Genomic DNA, 16,169 nt, shown 5'->3' on the forward strand with positions numbered 1-16,169 from the left:
GAGCAGAGGCACACTCACTCGCACGGCGGCGGCTGGGGCAGTGGGATCGGCTTTGTGGACTGCTCCTTCACGGATGCGGCCATCCGACATATTAGGTCCTGCCAGCTGCACATTTGAAAACAGCACAAAATACACACAGCAGGGAAAGGAAAACGAAACACATTTTAAATATACTCAGACAGCAGAAATAAAAACAACGAACTATACCAGAAACCAAACCAAACCAACCAACAAAAAACCCTATTTCTGCCAGAGGTTATCTTTATTTTGGAGACATACTGTTAAGTAGAGATAATAAAAACTCTATACTTTAAAGAAAAACCTAACAACATTATGGATACACTACCCATTAAAAAAACTTCACTTGACACTTGTAGAATTTTTTCTTTAGAAAAGATACTTTTCCAAGTAAGAGACAAGAATACTGGAGTGGGCTGCCATGCCCTTCTCCAGGGGATCTCCCTCACGCAGGGATCAAACCTTTATCTCTTACAACTCCTGCATTGGTAGGTGGGTTCTTTACCACCAGCGCCACCTGGGAAGCCCAAGTAAGAGACATCTACCTAGAAGAACAAGTTCTTGAAAGAACACCTCTCAGAGAATACAGAGGAAGTATCTGTTTCCATTCAGTTTTTGGTTTTCAAAGTCCTATTACAAAAGCAAGGTTAAGATTGTGGAATATTATATTCAGAATGATAAGACACAATAGAGCAAGGTAGCTATGTCCAGTACATACACAGTCTTTTCAGAAACTGTCTGTGCCACCAGTTCATAAATTTGGGCTCCATTATCAGACATGGAGATGACGAATAAAGCTTTGTTATCTGAAAAAAAACAAGACAAATTTACTCTAATGATATGACCCACAGAGGCTGCAAAAGATGTTTCTAGTGTGCTGGTACTATTGTGCATCTTAATCTAAGTAAAGGTTACACATGATCACTCTGTAGACACTCATTCACTTAGTAAAAACTCATCAAATACAACTTGAAAATTCTGCAAATTACTTTATCTTACACTATATATATATTATACTTTAATAAGATAAAGATTATAAAAGCTAACACTAATTCCACAGTAATTTATTAAAAACAAAAAAGTATCTATTATCTAAATTATTGAACTAAACATTATTTTTGCATTTATTCCACATTGCCCTTTTGCTAAATGGCTAGTTGGTAATATTCAGTAGGTGTTGATGAAATGAGGTCATAAATGTATCTTAGCACCATGGAATTAAGAATTTTAAAAAGGGATCTTCTTTATTAGCACTGTTAATGTATAACTTTCTAACTTAAAGTGATTTTTTAAAAACCTAAACCATACCCACTTCTCCTGGTTTTGCTTTTTCCCCACCATATCAGAAGAGGAAAGCCCTGTCAATGGCTAAATTCAATATTTCTTTTGGTAAATGTCACAGTGCACTTGAGAATATGAGCATTATTTTCAAATATCTTCTGATATTGATTTCTAACATAATGCTACAGTGATAAGAAAACAGGCTCTGTATGATTCAGTATCTTTAGACCATATATTTTACACCCAGTTATATGTCTTTGGATATGCTCCAATATTTCCTGGTTTACAGTCTGTGGGAACTTGAATAGAATTTCTATCCTGTTGTTGTGTGCAAATTATATAAATCGTAATTATGTTGAACTGGGTCATAGTGCTTTTCCAGTCTGCTGTATCCTTCTACTTTTCTGTCTGTTCATCTATTAATTTTTCAGAGTTTGATAATGAAACTCCAACTAAAACCCTTATCTATTAACAAAAATAATCATAATATATGGTGGAACCATATGTAACTTTGTTTTGTATTTTCCAAGTCTCTGGTAAAGGTGTTATCATACTTTCATAATTTAAAATAAATAAATAAATATTTTATCTTCTCAAAAAAAATAAATAAAAATAATCTAAAAAAATAAGTCTGTCTGCTATATTAGATGCTGCCTAATCCAAATAAATTTTTGCCCAAATAAACTCTTGAAGTTTTTAAAGAAACTAACAAAATAATGAAAGCCTTTTCAATGGCATTAGCTCCAATTCACCATCTTCACTGATTTGAACATGAAATAAAGATCAGAGTAATATGCAGAAAAATTTTAAATGAGAAAAATTATTCAGAGAATCAAAGCATCCTAAATAATTTTGGGATATAAACTCGTAATTCACATTCTAGGCGGTAAATGCATTTCACTTTATCTGTTTAAGAATATAAAAGGAGCAGAACTCCACGTCAGCTGTGCAACTCAGACAACACTGAGTGTCTTATGCAATGTCATGATGCACCTGGAGATTAGTGTCACTCAGCGGACATACTCGCCTGTTGCCACTTGTCGAACCAACACCGTATTCAACTTGATGACAGGGCTAAATGTGTGTTTGCTGTCAGCTGTAGATGCCAGAATCTTACTGTGACACCTTAATACCAGCCTATCATCCTGCTTCTGTAACAATACAAGAATATCTTCCAGCAGCAATGTATATAGATCTAAAAATAAAAATGCAGGAAAAGGTGATTAGTATAGAAACTGAGAGGTGCTTTATAAATATTATAACAATTTGACATAGAAAACTGATTTCTGGTGAATCTAGTAAATATTAAAAATTGACTTGCTATTGTGTTTTTTAATTTCATTTTTAATAATTCGTTTTAAAGTATCACAACAAATAAAAAAACAATGGTTCTTCACCACAGATAGTTTGAGATAGAGAAGTTTAAAAGAAGCTTTGCCTGATCAGCATACAAAGATGGAGACAGGACTGGATAACGACAAAATTTTCTGCTTCACTCCTAAGTAAATATGTAACACATTTCACATGTAAAAAAATAACATAAGCAGATTTTCTGTAAATGTATAAATAACACAAAGTACCACTGCTAACTGCTGTAACTGAAAAATGTGAGTGGATGTCTTTTCTCTTTGGCATAAGGAAACTTTCCTATTCTTTCTCTTTCTCTGCTCTCCCCCAAATTGGCAGACAGTACACCTACCAATAGTTTTATCTCTATTCACCTTCCAAACCAATGGGCCTTCATGAATCATCTTCCTTTTTGTTAAATCCAAATTCTGCCAAAATAAGGAGAATTATATATAAATTATTTCCAAGCACTTAGATGATATTCCATAGTGTCTCCTTTCAAGAAATTCCTAATATAAAAGGCATCACTTACATTCACTATTATTGATATCTGTAAGCTATTGAGAATAGAATAAAAATCCAGTTAAAGTAAGCTACATAAAATATTCTAAAAAGGAAAATGCATCTTGTAGAAAAACACCCAAGAGTAAAATCTTCCCAATCTCACTCTAAACAGATGACAACAGCTAATAAAAATGAAGCAAACATTCAGTCCCTAGAGTCTCAACCCCTTTCCTTATTTTTTTCTATGCATAACTAACTAGATCATGGCTTATGCATATGAAGTCTCCAAGCTCTAGGCTCTCGTTCCAAAAAAAGCTCTAAGGACAGCATTCACAGAAGTCTAGGAAGTACTCAGGCTTGCTCTAAATATCAATAACTTGAGAGAATTATCTTTTAGTATAAGCAGCTCTAGAAAAATCTCAAGTCTCTGGAAGTCTTCCGGAAGGAAGCTCAGCATATCAGCATGTGTTTTGATAAGCTGTTATGTAGGACATAAAAGTCTATTTTAATAGTCACCAAATAAATCTGCCAAAAGAACCAGTGAAACAGTACAAGGAAGACTTAAAATCCACAGAAGTTAATTAATACAAAAACTCCATGTACTAGAAATAGCAATTCATAAATATTTTACTATCATTCCAGTAACGGTTTCAACTTTAATGCTTTGGAAGAGCTTCATAGAAAAATAATTGTATTACTTAACTAAAACATCTGGAAGGTTCCAACAGTAAACAGCCCTAGTCTTACTCAAACTGTAGAGTACAATAAAATTAAATTTAACATTAAGGAATGTTCCTTAGTCTCCTACAAATTCTTGTCACAAAAAGTTAGTTTCACACAAAACACTCCTCTGATGAAAGACTAAAGCAGTCTTTACACACAGACCAAGACACTTAAAAGGAAGAAAACAATCCTTAGTATAGACAATCTATGATGTAAGAACTCCTTCAGATCATGTATGTTCCCACTGGGATGTTAATCATCTGCCAGGTCTTCAGTAAATTTTATTTTTTAAGTAATGATTGGACCATCTCTTACCCTGAGCTCTTCAACATTTGGGTATTCTGACAACTTCAGATTAGAGGTATCAAGGCGACGCTGATAATCTTCCAAGCGCTGAAAATCAGAGAGGACGGAGCTAAGGTTACTCCTTTGGAGATCAATGACTTCCCTGTTTCTTAACCGAATGCAGACACTCCCCCTGCACTTACTGAGCGCTCTGCAACAACTCACTCTTTCTTAAAACACTCCCTTCTTTCCGCTGTGGTGACACTACCCTCTCCTGGTTTTCCTTCCACCTCTTCAGCGCTTCCAATCTTTTTTTCAAACTCTCTGGCCTCTATCTAGCTTGTATTTACTTTCTAAATAGCAAATCACGTACATGGTAGAAAATTCAGAAAGTAATATAAGGCACACAAAAAACAGTAAGTCTCCCTCTATGCTTGTCCACACTTTCCCCACCCCAAGTTTTCTCTTAAGAAGTAATCACCCATTTCTTGGGTAGCCTATGAGGAAAATTCTAAGCAAAAAATAACACATATGGATATAAGTTAGCTTGCCTCTCTGCATGCTGTGTGTAGTATACCCTTTTTAAAAGAAATATATGGTAACATAATATTTTCATATGTGTATCACTTATTCAAAAATAACAATACAGTCATATACACATTTCTGTGTGTGCATCATATCAATATATCTTGGTGATGGTTCCATTAGCAAATGGAGAGTGGGCTCATTTTTTCAGTGGCTGTGTGGTATTCAACTTTGTGAAAAAACTAGTTGAATTACATCTTACTAATGGACATGTATATTAGGATCCACTTTCAGAGGAAGAATGGTTGGATTAAAGGGTACATGCATTTTTCCCAAGATTATAAAATATTTTTGAATAGAAAGGTCAGCATGTATATAGTAAATGCCCATATACTCATCTACATTCCACAATTAACATCTGCTCTATCTGTTTTATCACATATCTGTCCATCTACTCACCCCTCTATCTGTTCATCAATCCATTTGATATTTTGGATGTATTTCAAAATAAGCTACAGATATAAGCACACTTTAAACATTTTATCATTAACAGAGCTAACAAGAGCTCAATATCATTAACGGGAGTTCAATATTTGTTTACAGTTTTTTTTTCAAAGTAAAATTTACATACAGCGAAACGTACACATTTTAAGTGTACCTTTCCATGAGCTTTTACCAATGCATATACTTATGCAATCAAACTCCTATCAAGATATGAAATATGGCCATCACTTCAGAAGGCCCTCTCATACTTCTTCCTAGCTAAGATCTGTCCCCACATCTTCAGTGACAAACCACTTCCCTGATTTTTTCCCACTGTAAATTAGTTTAGCTAGGTCTTATAAGTTCACTAAACAGAATATATGTATGTGTACTCTTTTGTGTCCAGTTTCTTTCACTCAGAATAATGTTTGTGAGATTCACCCATTATTGCTGGTATCACTTTAGCTTATGACTATACTACTTTTGGTTTATGTTACAAACATTCCGGTAGAAGTCTATGGGCATATATCTTCATTTCTCTTGGGTAGATCAGTAAGAAGAGAATGCTGGATCAAAAGATGAACATGTGAATATGTGTTCTGTAAATTTAGATATAAATTTCTAATTTTCCCTCTAGGGTTACAACAGTTTACATTACAAACAACAAAGTTCCTATTTTTCCAAAGTTTTACCAACAGACTGAATGAATGAGCAAACAAGCAGCTAGAGATGCTCAAGAGCCAAATACAACTCTGACATCCAACCACAAACTGCTCTGGACCCACCTACTACATGAACAGGTAACCCGGGTTCCGCCCTTCAATTATGTAATAACAGCTACAAGGGTTACTGAACAGGCTCTGGGTAAAACTAATTTAACATTCTTATTCTCATTGTCAACCTGTGTCTTCTTGCTTTTTCCTTCTTACCTGCTTGTTCTCTGCCTCCTTAACAGCCTGGTTCACATAATTTAAGATCTGACGACAGTGATCTGCAGCTTTCTTCACCTTCTCCCTTTCTGGTGGCCACTCTAAAAATGGCGAAAAAATCCAAAATGTAAAATGGAGGAAATCAGAAAAGAATATAAGCATATATATATATATATATATATATATATATATATAAAGGAGACAGCACTTTATTTCAACAGTATGAAAGCATACTAAGACCCTGAATATTTTTATACCAGGATAAAAAACCTACAGCAGAATCTCAATTTAGGTAGTCTTGGGACAGGTAAGACTTCTTATCACAGTCTTTAAGCATAAACACTAATTTTTAAAACGAAATCAAATGTGAGGAGTGATGCTTTATATCAAGTATCAAGCCCACCCCAAGAAGCGGGTTTCATCCACATTGTAAGCTTATATAAACGAGACTCCTTTCTCCTTGCAATTTCAAAGTGCACAGCCTACAAGATTATGTACAGCTGACTAGTTAGGCAACATTTTTGAGTGATAAAATAATTAAAAATAGCTCCAAAATAAGTTCCTTTAAATTTGGGATTAAAGAAAGAAAATAACTTACAATACTTGTTATCATTAAAAGAAGATGAAATTCACCAAAATGTATTGAGATTGTGTTGAAGTTATGTTTTGGTATACCAAATCAGAATACTTGAAATTATAATCCTCTAAACAATAGTTCAATTATACTGAATAAATATATTAAAGTACAAAAATTAATGTGTATGAATATTTTCAAATTCCCAGGCATAACAAATAGGCATTTAAATTGCACAGAAGTATTGAGAACTAAGTAAGTATAAGAACCTAAAGCTCAATTGAGAAACTCAGATTCACTTCATATTTAAAAAAAAAGAGTTGGAGTGATAATACACTGATTGGACTTAATGAAAGTACATGTCCATAGTTACAAAACATCTCTTCAACCTGGTATAGGCCTTCACCAAAGGAAATATGATCCACGCTAGAGGAAGTATTGGTAAACTTTTTCTGTATATTTTATAGGCCAAATGGTCTTTGCCACAACTATTTAACCCTGTTGTTGTACAGCAAAAGTAGTCAAGAGATAATATTTCAACAAGTGAGCATGACTTGCTGATTTATGTTCCAATAAAATTTTACTTACAAAAGTATGTGTGAGCCAGATTTAACCATGATCCATAGATTGCTTAAACCCTGTGCTTGAGCTACTAATGGAGCACATTAAATCAAACAGCCTGAAGACAACTGGAATCTTGCTAGAATATTTTGCCATACTACTTGGAAATTCAAAGTGCCAGACACCAGGATGCTGTGAGAGATTATTCAGCAAAATGTGTTTTTGTTGTTGTTGTTCTTAAGCTCTTTAATTTCAGTGAGAATATTGTACCTGTGTATTTGGCAATATTGTCCAAGAGAAGAGGGTACTTAGTAAGCCTCTGCATTTGAGTGGGAATGATATCCTTAAGCTGCAGACGACGACACAGTGGATTACTCTCAGCATCCTAAAATTAAAGGCAAATAAGTGAATCTGTAATTCTTATTAGGACTATAATTACCTAATACGCACCATATATTCATCATACAAATGTCTTCAGCATCACAGTTCTGGTTATTAAACCAAGACTTAAAACCTGCCAGGACATGTCACTGGCACACTCCACTTCTGTTTTCTCCTTTAATCATATAACGTAGCCTTTATCACTCAGCACATGGCTCTGTGCTATCTGTTTAAGCAAGGATTGAGAACACCATAATCATCTCTAAGAATTACTTTCTTGTGAAAGAAGTTTTATCTTTACATACTAAGAAAATCTAGTTATGTTTTCCAATGATTGACTTTCCTACCAAAAGCTAATCAATCAGTTAATCTGATATCTGCCACTCCAAGTAGGTACAGTAGATCATAAATATAGATATATCAGCTCAGCTGTAACAGAGGTCTGCAAACTTCTCAATAATATACCAACATGGCTTTGAATGTCATCAGAGTCTGTCACAACTATTCCATTCCGCTGTTTTAACACAAAAGCAGCCAGAGACAATACCTAAAGGAATGAACCTGGCTCTGTGCAGGAGAGTTCTAAGAAGGCCTCCAAGATTCCAATTTTCCGGTGTACAATCTCTATAACCCACGCCCTGCCCTTGAGTGTGGACAGAACCTATCAATATGATGGCTTCTGTGATTAGGTGACTATCAGTTAACTCTAAGTCAATCAAAAAGGAGATTGTTCTAGGTGAGGCTGACTTAATCAGAGGAGTCTTTAAAAGCAAGCTCCATCAGAGAGACACGTTCCTACTGGCCTGGAAGGGAAGAACACATCTTATAAACTGCCTACAGGGGCTATGTAGCAAAGAGATTTGGGCACTTGCTAGGAGCCCAGAGCAGTTGCTAGCCAACAACAGCAAGAAGACAGGGTTCTCGATTATACATTTACAAGGAAATGAATTCTGCTGACAACTAGTGAGCTTAAAAGAGTCCCAGATGAGAACTGCAGCTGCAAGTGATACACCGACTTCAGCCTGATGAAGCGATGAAGAAAGGACACAGATAAACAGTATTTGTACTCTTAAACTACAAAACTGTGACATGATACATCTGCATCAAGTTGCAACATTTGTGGTGATTTGTCTACAGCAATACAAAATAAACTGTGTTCCAATAAAACTACAAAAACAGGGAAGAGGCTGGATATGGCCCGTGGGCTCTAGTTTACTGATGGTAATCTATACCAATATAAAGCCCAGTAAGCATGACTGCTGTTTGACTCTTCTCTGGGCTGGCTATAAGGCCCTTCTCATGTTTTGACAGTATTATTTCAATAGTGTGCATGGCCATTTCCTGCCAATATCTCCAAGGCAATGTGAACTTCTATGTCAAATATTTTAATCCCATTATGTATTCTTTGTAATTCACCATTACAGTATCACCTTTATATCCTCCAGTAATTTAAGAGATTATGTATGGCTTTAAAAATGTAAACATAGATATAACCCTTATGCAAAATTTTAGTCTTAGAATCCCCCTGGTTCATTCCATAATTGATCCCAAAAAAAATTGCCCTTTTTTTTTTTTTTTGGTTATATGACTCACTCAACTCACTTGCACAAAAGTCTGGAATCGAGAATCCTTTTTCTGGCGAGACTTGATCATTTCCAGGGCAAAGGGTTGGTTACTGCAAAAGGTGGCAGCAGCATGTTTCAACTTTTCCTCCCCGGGTCCACTGAACTGTGCCAAGAACACAAAGAACACAATAGAGAACGGGATACTGAGCTTATACAAGGCTAGGCAAAATGAGAGACAGCCACAATCCTTCCAATATCCCAGTCAGAAGCAGCAGAAATCTACATATTTAATGTGGATTATCAAGGATTCTCCACTAAAACACTTCTGACTCTGATGTATCCAGATCTTTTTTGATCATTGTCTAGTATTTTCTTGTTCATAGCTTCCCACAACTTACTACCTTTTCAGTCTATCCCACTTCTAAATCTGACAGAAAGGTTGACACCTAGGGAATATGAGACACAAAATGCTTAAAGACTGAGATTAAAATTTGATTTTCTTAGAATCTGACACCTTCACAAAAATTACTGTCTTACTGCTGTAGGAAGAAAATCCTTGGGATTCGAGCTTACTTTCTTACTTATGAAATCCAGGGCAGGTCATAACTTCTCTGGGTCACAATAAAATTAATCACCTCTGCTTCACCTACGCAGAAGGTGGAGCTCCATCCCTTAAATTTCTCTTAGGGAAGATTCATGAGCCTATGAACCTCTTTCACTAAAAATTATACTTTTTACTGGCTTTCCGGGTGGTGCTACTGGTAAAGAACCCACCTGCCAATGCAGGAGATGTTAAGAGATGCAGGTTTGACCCCCTAAGTTAGGAAGATTCCCCCTGGAGAAGAGGATAGCAACCCACTCCAGTGTTCTGGCCTGGAGAATCCCCACGGACAGAGGAGCCTAGTGGGCTACAGTCCATGGGGTCGCAGAGTCGGACATGATTGAGTAACTAAGCACAGCACAGCACAGGGCATTTGTAGGTAAACGCTCAGTACTTTCCTCTTCAACTATGAAGCATACAAAGTGATGTTTTAATAGGTTGCTCCAATGCTGTATTTTTATTTTAAATATGACATTCAACATATTTAGAGATGAGACTGGCAGAATTTTTGGTATTTTAGTCAATCTAGGTACCAGGCAATTATTAACAGCAGCTGGGTTTACAAAAGAAAATAACGCCCCAGCCTCAAGCAGTTTTTACAGTGGTTTTACTAGTAGCAAAAGTACATATAAGGTGATCTCATGGGGCCAATAATGGAAAAATACTCTCCAAAACTACTTTTAAAAGATAAAATAAATCTAGACACCTATTCACGATTTCTGCTTTTAATATTTCTGGCCAATGCTTTGCCCTAAATTAACCCTCTGTACCTAGCAGCAACTAACCAAACTGGTTAGTCCATTTTGCTTTTTCTCAGTCTCTTACAGGCAAAACACACTGGTCAAGAATACAATTCTTTTTACATGCTCTAAAATAAATTTTCTGTCCCACTTTTAAGAGGTATCTTTATTTCACATGTAATATTTATATAGTCCAAAGGGCTATTATAAGAGGACCAACTGTACTTTTGTACTTTATTAATGATGAATCTCACTTGACACTTGGTATTAAACATTATTTATATGAGATGTAAATTAAACTGCTTCAGAATCAAGATTGGTATCTTAAGTCCATATGACTCACAACTTTTTAATCCAAATGGAGAAGAAAATTGATGCTACGCTATGTCATACTACAAATTTTCTATTTCAAGTTTGGTAGTGTGCTGCCAAGCCCACAGAACTCAGAGATCAAGAAACAAAATGAGTCACACGATCACAGAGTAGCCACAGAATAAGTTGAATTTTCAAGGAAGTTAAGTCTCCTTAAGAACAATAATGCCAGCATGGGTCTAAGGAGAAAATGCTCTGGAAAGTTCAGTAAACGCAAGGAGACTGGACTAGGATTTCCTGATCCTGTTTTACATGTCAAGTGGCTAATCATTAAGAAGAGATCTATTAATAGATTAGTAGATTCTGAGTCATGTTCTCACCATCAGTGAAGAGAGTAAGATGAAGATTGTTTTGGTCAACTTTCCAGTAAAAGTTATCATTGTAAAATTACCAAAATCTTTTGGCATTTCCTCAAGCAGTCTACATACTGAAATTAATATCTGTTGGCATATCTAAACAGTTCCTGTTCAACCAGTGTTAAAATTTTGGGAACCACATCACATGTTTTACTCATGTAAAGCACTCATAGGCTTAACTATAGGACTTTCTTTAAGCATCTAAATCAAACCCACTTTCCTGTAGGAAGATTTTCTGTATGCTCCAGTTTAGGTGTCCCTGCTATCTATTTCCAAAATAACCTGTATTCTCCCCTTTTTGTAACACTAGTCACACTTGAAATAATGACTATTCTTTTCCCCCTACTGATTATAAGTTCCACAAGGGCAGGAGCTTTATGTGTTCTGGCTGCCACTGTATCCCCAGCACCTAGAACAGTGAGTATATGCTGACAAAGAGTCACCAGAAAGATAAATGCAATCTGCCAAGCAGCTACCATTGTCTCTGAACTCTCTTTCCTTATACTGTAAATAAGGTTAAGTAATTTTTACTTTTCTGCTTTTGTGATGGTAGCTCTCAATCTGTAATTGTCCAGTGTTTTACAGTACATTTCTGAGATTTTGACAACAAAAGACAATTAAAATTCCACATCAGTTAAATTATTTTTATCAAGGTCCATTTTACTCTACATTCTTTAAAACACAAAGAACTACTATCTTTAATTTGATAAGAAAAGAGCATGCAGTTGAATAGGCACTTATTAGAAGACTAATTAAGAATACGCACTTGGACCCTTTTTATCTTTACATTAAAGAATGAGTTTGCATACTTGGGAAGGTTAGCAGTTTAACCTTAAATCTGATCAAATGCCTATGAAAATCTTTAAACGAAATCGCTGATGTCCTTACCCAGATCAGCAAATCTTCCCCAATCTGATCAATAACAGAGGTCTCATTCCTCTTCCGAATAGCCTTCATTTGCTCATTCAATCCAACTAAGGTGGGGAAAAAAACAATGAAAAAAAATTAAGCATACATTCATTTCAGGCTGAGATACTGGTAGTATCATGAATCTAAATTTTAAAAACAAAGGATTTTCAGAGTAGTATAGCTTCTTCCATCATAGTTTAGTCAGTAAAGAATCTGCCTGCAATGCAGGAATCTGCCTGCAATGCAGGAGATCCGGGTTCAATTTCTGGGTCCAGAAGATCCCCTGGAGAAGAAAATGGCAACCCACTCCAGTATTCTTGCCTAGAAAATCCCATGGACAGAGGAACCTGGCAGGCTACAGTCCATGGGGTTGCAAGAGTCGGACATGATTTAAGCCACATAGCTTCTAATTGCCTTAAATATAAATCTGGACATAATTCCTATACATCTACACATCTACATATTTTTAGTTCTATATGAAAACCTGTTGCCAAAGCATAAAATAATGTGGAAACTAGCACATTATATACGGTACGGGGGCATCAAATACGCATTTAACCTCAAGATTCCATCTGTAACCAGCCATGCTTGTAAGAAAACAAACTTCAACTGTACAAGTGACTCTGCCCACTCTTCCTCTCAAAACGTGTGTTCCCAGGCAATGGACATCATCATGCTCGAATGTGTCACACACACTGGTGAGACTCAGTATCACCCACACTGGAGCAAAAGGCAACTATTCGGTGGGTGGGTGTTGCTAGGCAGTGATGGCATCCTTAATGAAAGAAAGACTAAAAGTAAGGGTCCTGGAGAAACAGTGACTTAAAAAGAGAGGAACTGATACTACTGTCTCCAAAGCCCAAGACGACTACAACCAGGGACAGATTTTTAATGTATTCATTCAAGCATTCCAAGCAACAAAACCATAAAATAATTTAATTCCTGAATGTTTTGGATTCTATGTTATATATCGCTCCCTACAAAATATATTTATACATATATTATACAGAGTATATATTTTAAAAAACATATATAATGTAAGTAATCAGGGATTTCCAAGGGTAATTTTAACTATTTATGTTTTTTGTCTTAGGCATTGACTTTAGGCCCTAAATTCTGTGTTAATACTCTGAAAAAAAAAAGTTGATGTGGTGGAAGTAAGGAATTGGGGAGAAATTCAAAGATCCAATTATTTCTTCATCTTATGCTCATATATAATTATGGAATTTTCAGGAATGCCAACATGGATACATTTATTTATAAGATTTTACTGTTATGGTGCCTTTTTATACCAACAATCTTTTATCTATTGGAAATGTTATGAACAAAGATCAGAGTCAATTTATCTTACTGTGAAGTTGAAGAATATCTTCTAAGTTTGAAAAAATTTTCCGTAGTTCTGAAGGTGACAAAATTCCTTCTCTGGACACTCGCTGATAAAACACTTGATCTAGAACCTTCAATGTTCGAACATGAGCTCTTTCAGTGCAGAACAATTCTAAGTAGAAAAATGGGAAACATAAAATGTTACCTTACTTAGAATGAGATCAGACATAGGCTTTGGCTGAAATTAAGAACCAAATGAGTAATATAATCATTATTTATAGTTTTGATAGGATATGGTATCTCTGAAGTCACTTAATTCCATGAAACTCTACTATATACTAGCTCTAAGAGTTAAATACTGTTAAATGAAAAGTATCATTTAAAACTGTTTTCTACTTACAAGATAACAATGTACTCTGAAATCCATTGGTTGCCAGCACCAACCAATCAGAACAACATTAGAAAACTGTAAGTCCAAATATTACATAGTCTTTGAACTGAACCCTCTTCAGAAGTAACAGCATTCTATGTTATCTAACTTGCCTATTAACTCTCTTTAAGTAATTAAGCAGGCTGCACTGGGTGTCTGCTGCTGCCCGTGGGCCTTCTCTAGCTGCAGCAAGCAGGGGCTACTCTCTGGTTGCGGTGCATCGGCTTCTCACTGTGGTGGCTTCTTCTGTTGTAGAGCCCAGACTCTAGAGTGCAGGCTTCAGTAGTTGTGGCACACAGGCTTAGTTGCCCCACAGCGTGTGGGATCTTCTGGGACCAGGGACTGAACTCATGTCCCTTGCATTAGCAGGTGGATTCTTAACCACTGGACTACCAGGGAAGTCCTGCCTATAGACTCTCATTTCTGAGGCCAAACTTTTTAATTTCACCATGTCTCAATGTTGCTAGAGACAGGAAGTATATTTATTCAAATCACAACTTAAAAGATAGTAATAGGCACAGTTTCTATGTCATATACGCCAGGGTAAAATAAAGCACATTACACAAGGATAGAGGAAGACCTAGATTTTAGTTTTCTTCCCATCACTTACCAGCTGCATGATCTTGACTACAATTAGTCTGAGCCTTGGCTTTCTCATTTACAATCTATGCACAAAAAAATAACAGAGCCTGAAAGTAAAGTCAGGGCACAAGTGTTGTCTCAATGATTCTTCATGTTTAAGATCTACGATGATATGAATTTTAAATAACTTGAATGCTAAACACATTTTCCTTTTAAATTATCAATAAGAATCATACAATCGCTTGCATTTTTAAGTTGGAAAGTACAGGGATCATCCATTAATTTCCTCTCTGTTCAAAACAAACAGTGAGCATAAACTCTGAAGCAAACTCCAAGGTTTGGAGTTGGTTTAACTCTAATAAAACTCAATATATGTGAATAACAAAAATGAATTAAACTCACCATTAATTACTTCCTGTCTTTTGATCTCACAAGGCTTTAGTCCCAATAACACTTCTCGACTGACGAGCTGTTGCCAGTTGGGTGGGTCTGTCTCTAAGTCATTTTCAAACTGTTCATCCTCACTCTGACTTTCTCCAAAAGCTATGCTGTCAAACCTAATGAAGAACAAATAATGATTTCTATTTCAGGATACCACACGGACAATGGGAGACAGCACAAGCCTTTATGTTACAGTCAGTCAGTCAGATTTCTGAAGTATTACTTAGCAGAGCCTGAAACATCATCCTCCCTTACAAAATAGCTTGCATGTGTTATAAAAACCTCCATAAATATTTAAATAGTTGTGTTTATTAAGAAACTTCTTTTATACTATCTAACAGATTTGTGCATGGGGCTTTTTTTCCTTTAAAACTAGGACTTTAGGGAAAAAAGATATATTTCTTAAAATATACCCCACTGAAAGCTACTTTAGGCTTACTTACTTTCGAAAAGGCTTTGGTGTCCCATGTTCAGTCACTCTAAAACAATGGAGAATAGACAGTCAACATACAAATAAAATTGTGATGAAAAAATTGATGACAAAGATATTCAAAATTGTGTTAAACCACAGTGACTGATAAATAATTCTTCTGGATATTGCAATGACTTAAAATGAAATAAATTAAAAAATATTTTAGTACCTATCTAATATTTACTACCAATAAATTCTATTTCTTTCCCCCAAAAAAATGTAGAAAAAAACACTACTAAGTATAGGCATACTATACAGTGAGAAACTTTTAAGCAATGTCCTAAACACCCCTAAGACACCATGAATTACCTTTCCACTTCCCATTCCTCCTCCTGCACCTGGTCTAATGGAGGAGGTGGGAAATCAAAGATGGTGTTGGGAGTACGAGGAGTGCCATCCAAGGAGTCTCCAGATGCTGGCATTTCTCCAGCTTGTTTTGATCCTGAAAAGACAAAAGTCAGACATTCAGATGCTGTTAATAAGAACAATGATTAAAACAAAAAAATCAGTCCCCCAGAAAGCTTCAGCCTCACCCATGGTCATATTCTTACTTAAACAACTGCAGGTTAGCTAGAAATAAAATTCTAACATAAAATTTTAACATGCACTAAAAAATAAACTGGAATATCATTTTTCAGTTCAGTTCAATTCAGTTGCTCAGTCATGTCTGACTCTTTGTGACCCCAAAGACTGCAGCATGCCAGGCTTCCCTGTCCATCATTTTTATGCAGCTTTAAAAAAATCAACATAAGACATGGCAACCA

General features: G+C 35.8%; 1 protein-coding gene across 5 annotated transcripts in view; it reads right to left on the reverse strand.

Moving 5' to 3' along the window:
• Positions 1-16,169, reverse strand: part of ARHGEF12 (Rho guanine nucleotide exchange factor 12) — a 174,474-nt gene that overhangs the window by 11,314 nt on the left and 146,991 nt on the right. For all 5 annotated transcript variants that reach the window (XM_018059650.1, XM_018059649.1, XM_018059647.1 and 2 more), the window contains 13 exons: positions 15,715-15,847; positions 15,377-15,412; positions 14,895-15,049; positions 13,506-13,652; positions 12,134-12,219; positions 9,214-9,339; positions 7,501-7,615; positions 6,096-6,196; positions 4,189-4,266; positions 2,999-3,074; positions 2,327-2,494; positions 737-824; positions 19-105 (listed from right to left, as the gene is read on the reverse strand). In XM_018059650.1, the coding sequence (XP_017915139.1) occupies positions 19-105; positions 737-824; positions 2,327-2,494; positions 2,999-3,074; positions 4,189-4,266; positions 6,096-6,196; positions 7,501-7,615; positions 9,214-9,339; positions 12,134-12,219; positions 13,506-13,652; positions 14,895-15,049; positions 15,377-15,412; positions 15,715-15,847 (1,396 nt within the window). The remainder of the gene's footprint in view (positions 1-18; positions 106-736; positions 825-2,326; positions 2,495-2,998; positions 3,075-4,188; positions 4,267-6,095; positions 6,197-7,500; positions 7,616-9,213; positions 9,340-12,133; positions 12,220-13,505; positions 13,653-14,894; positions 15,050-15,376; positions 15,413-15,714; positions 15,848-16,169) is intronic.

Source organism: Capra hircus, chromosome 15 (assembly GCF_001704415.2).
Source record: "Capra hircus breed San Clemente chromosome 15, ASM170441v1, whole genome shotgun sequence".
Lineage (NCBI taxonomy): Eukaryota > Metazoa > Chordata > Mammalia > Artiodactyla > Bovidae > Capra > Capra hircus.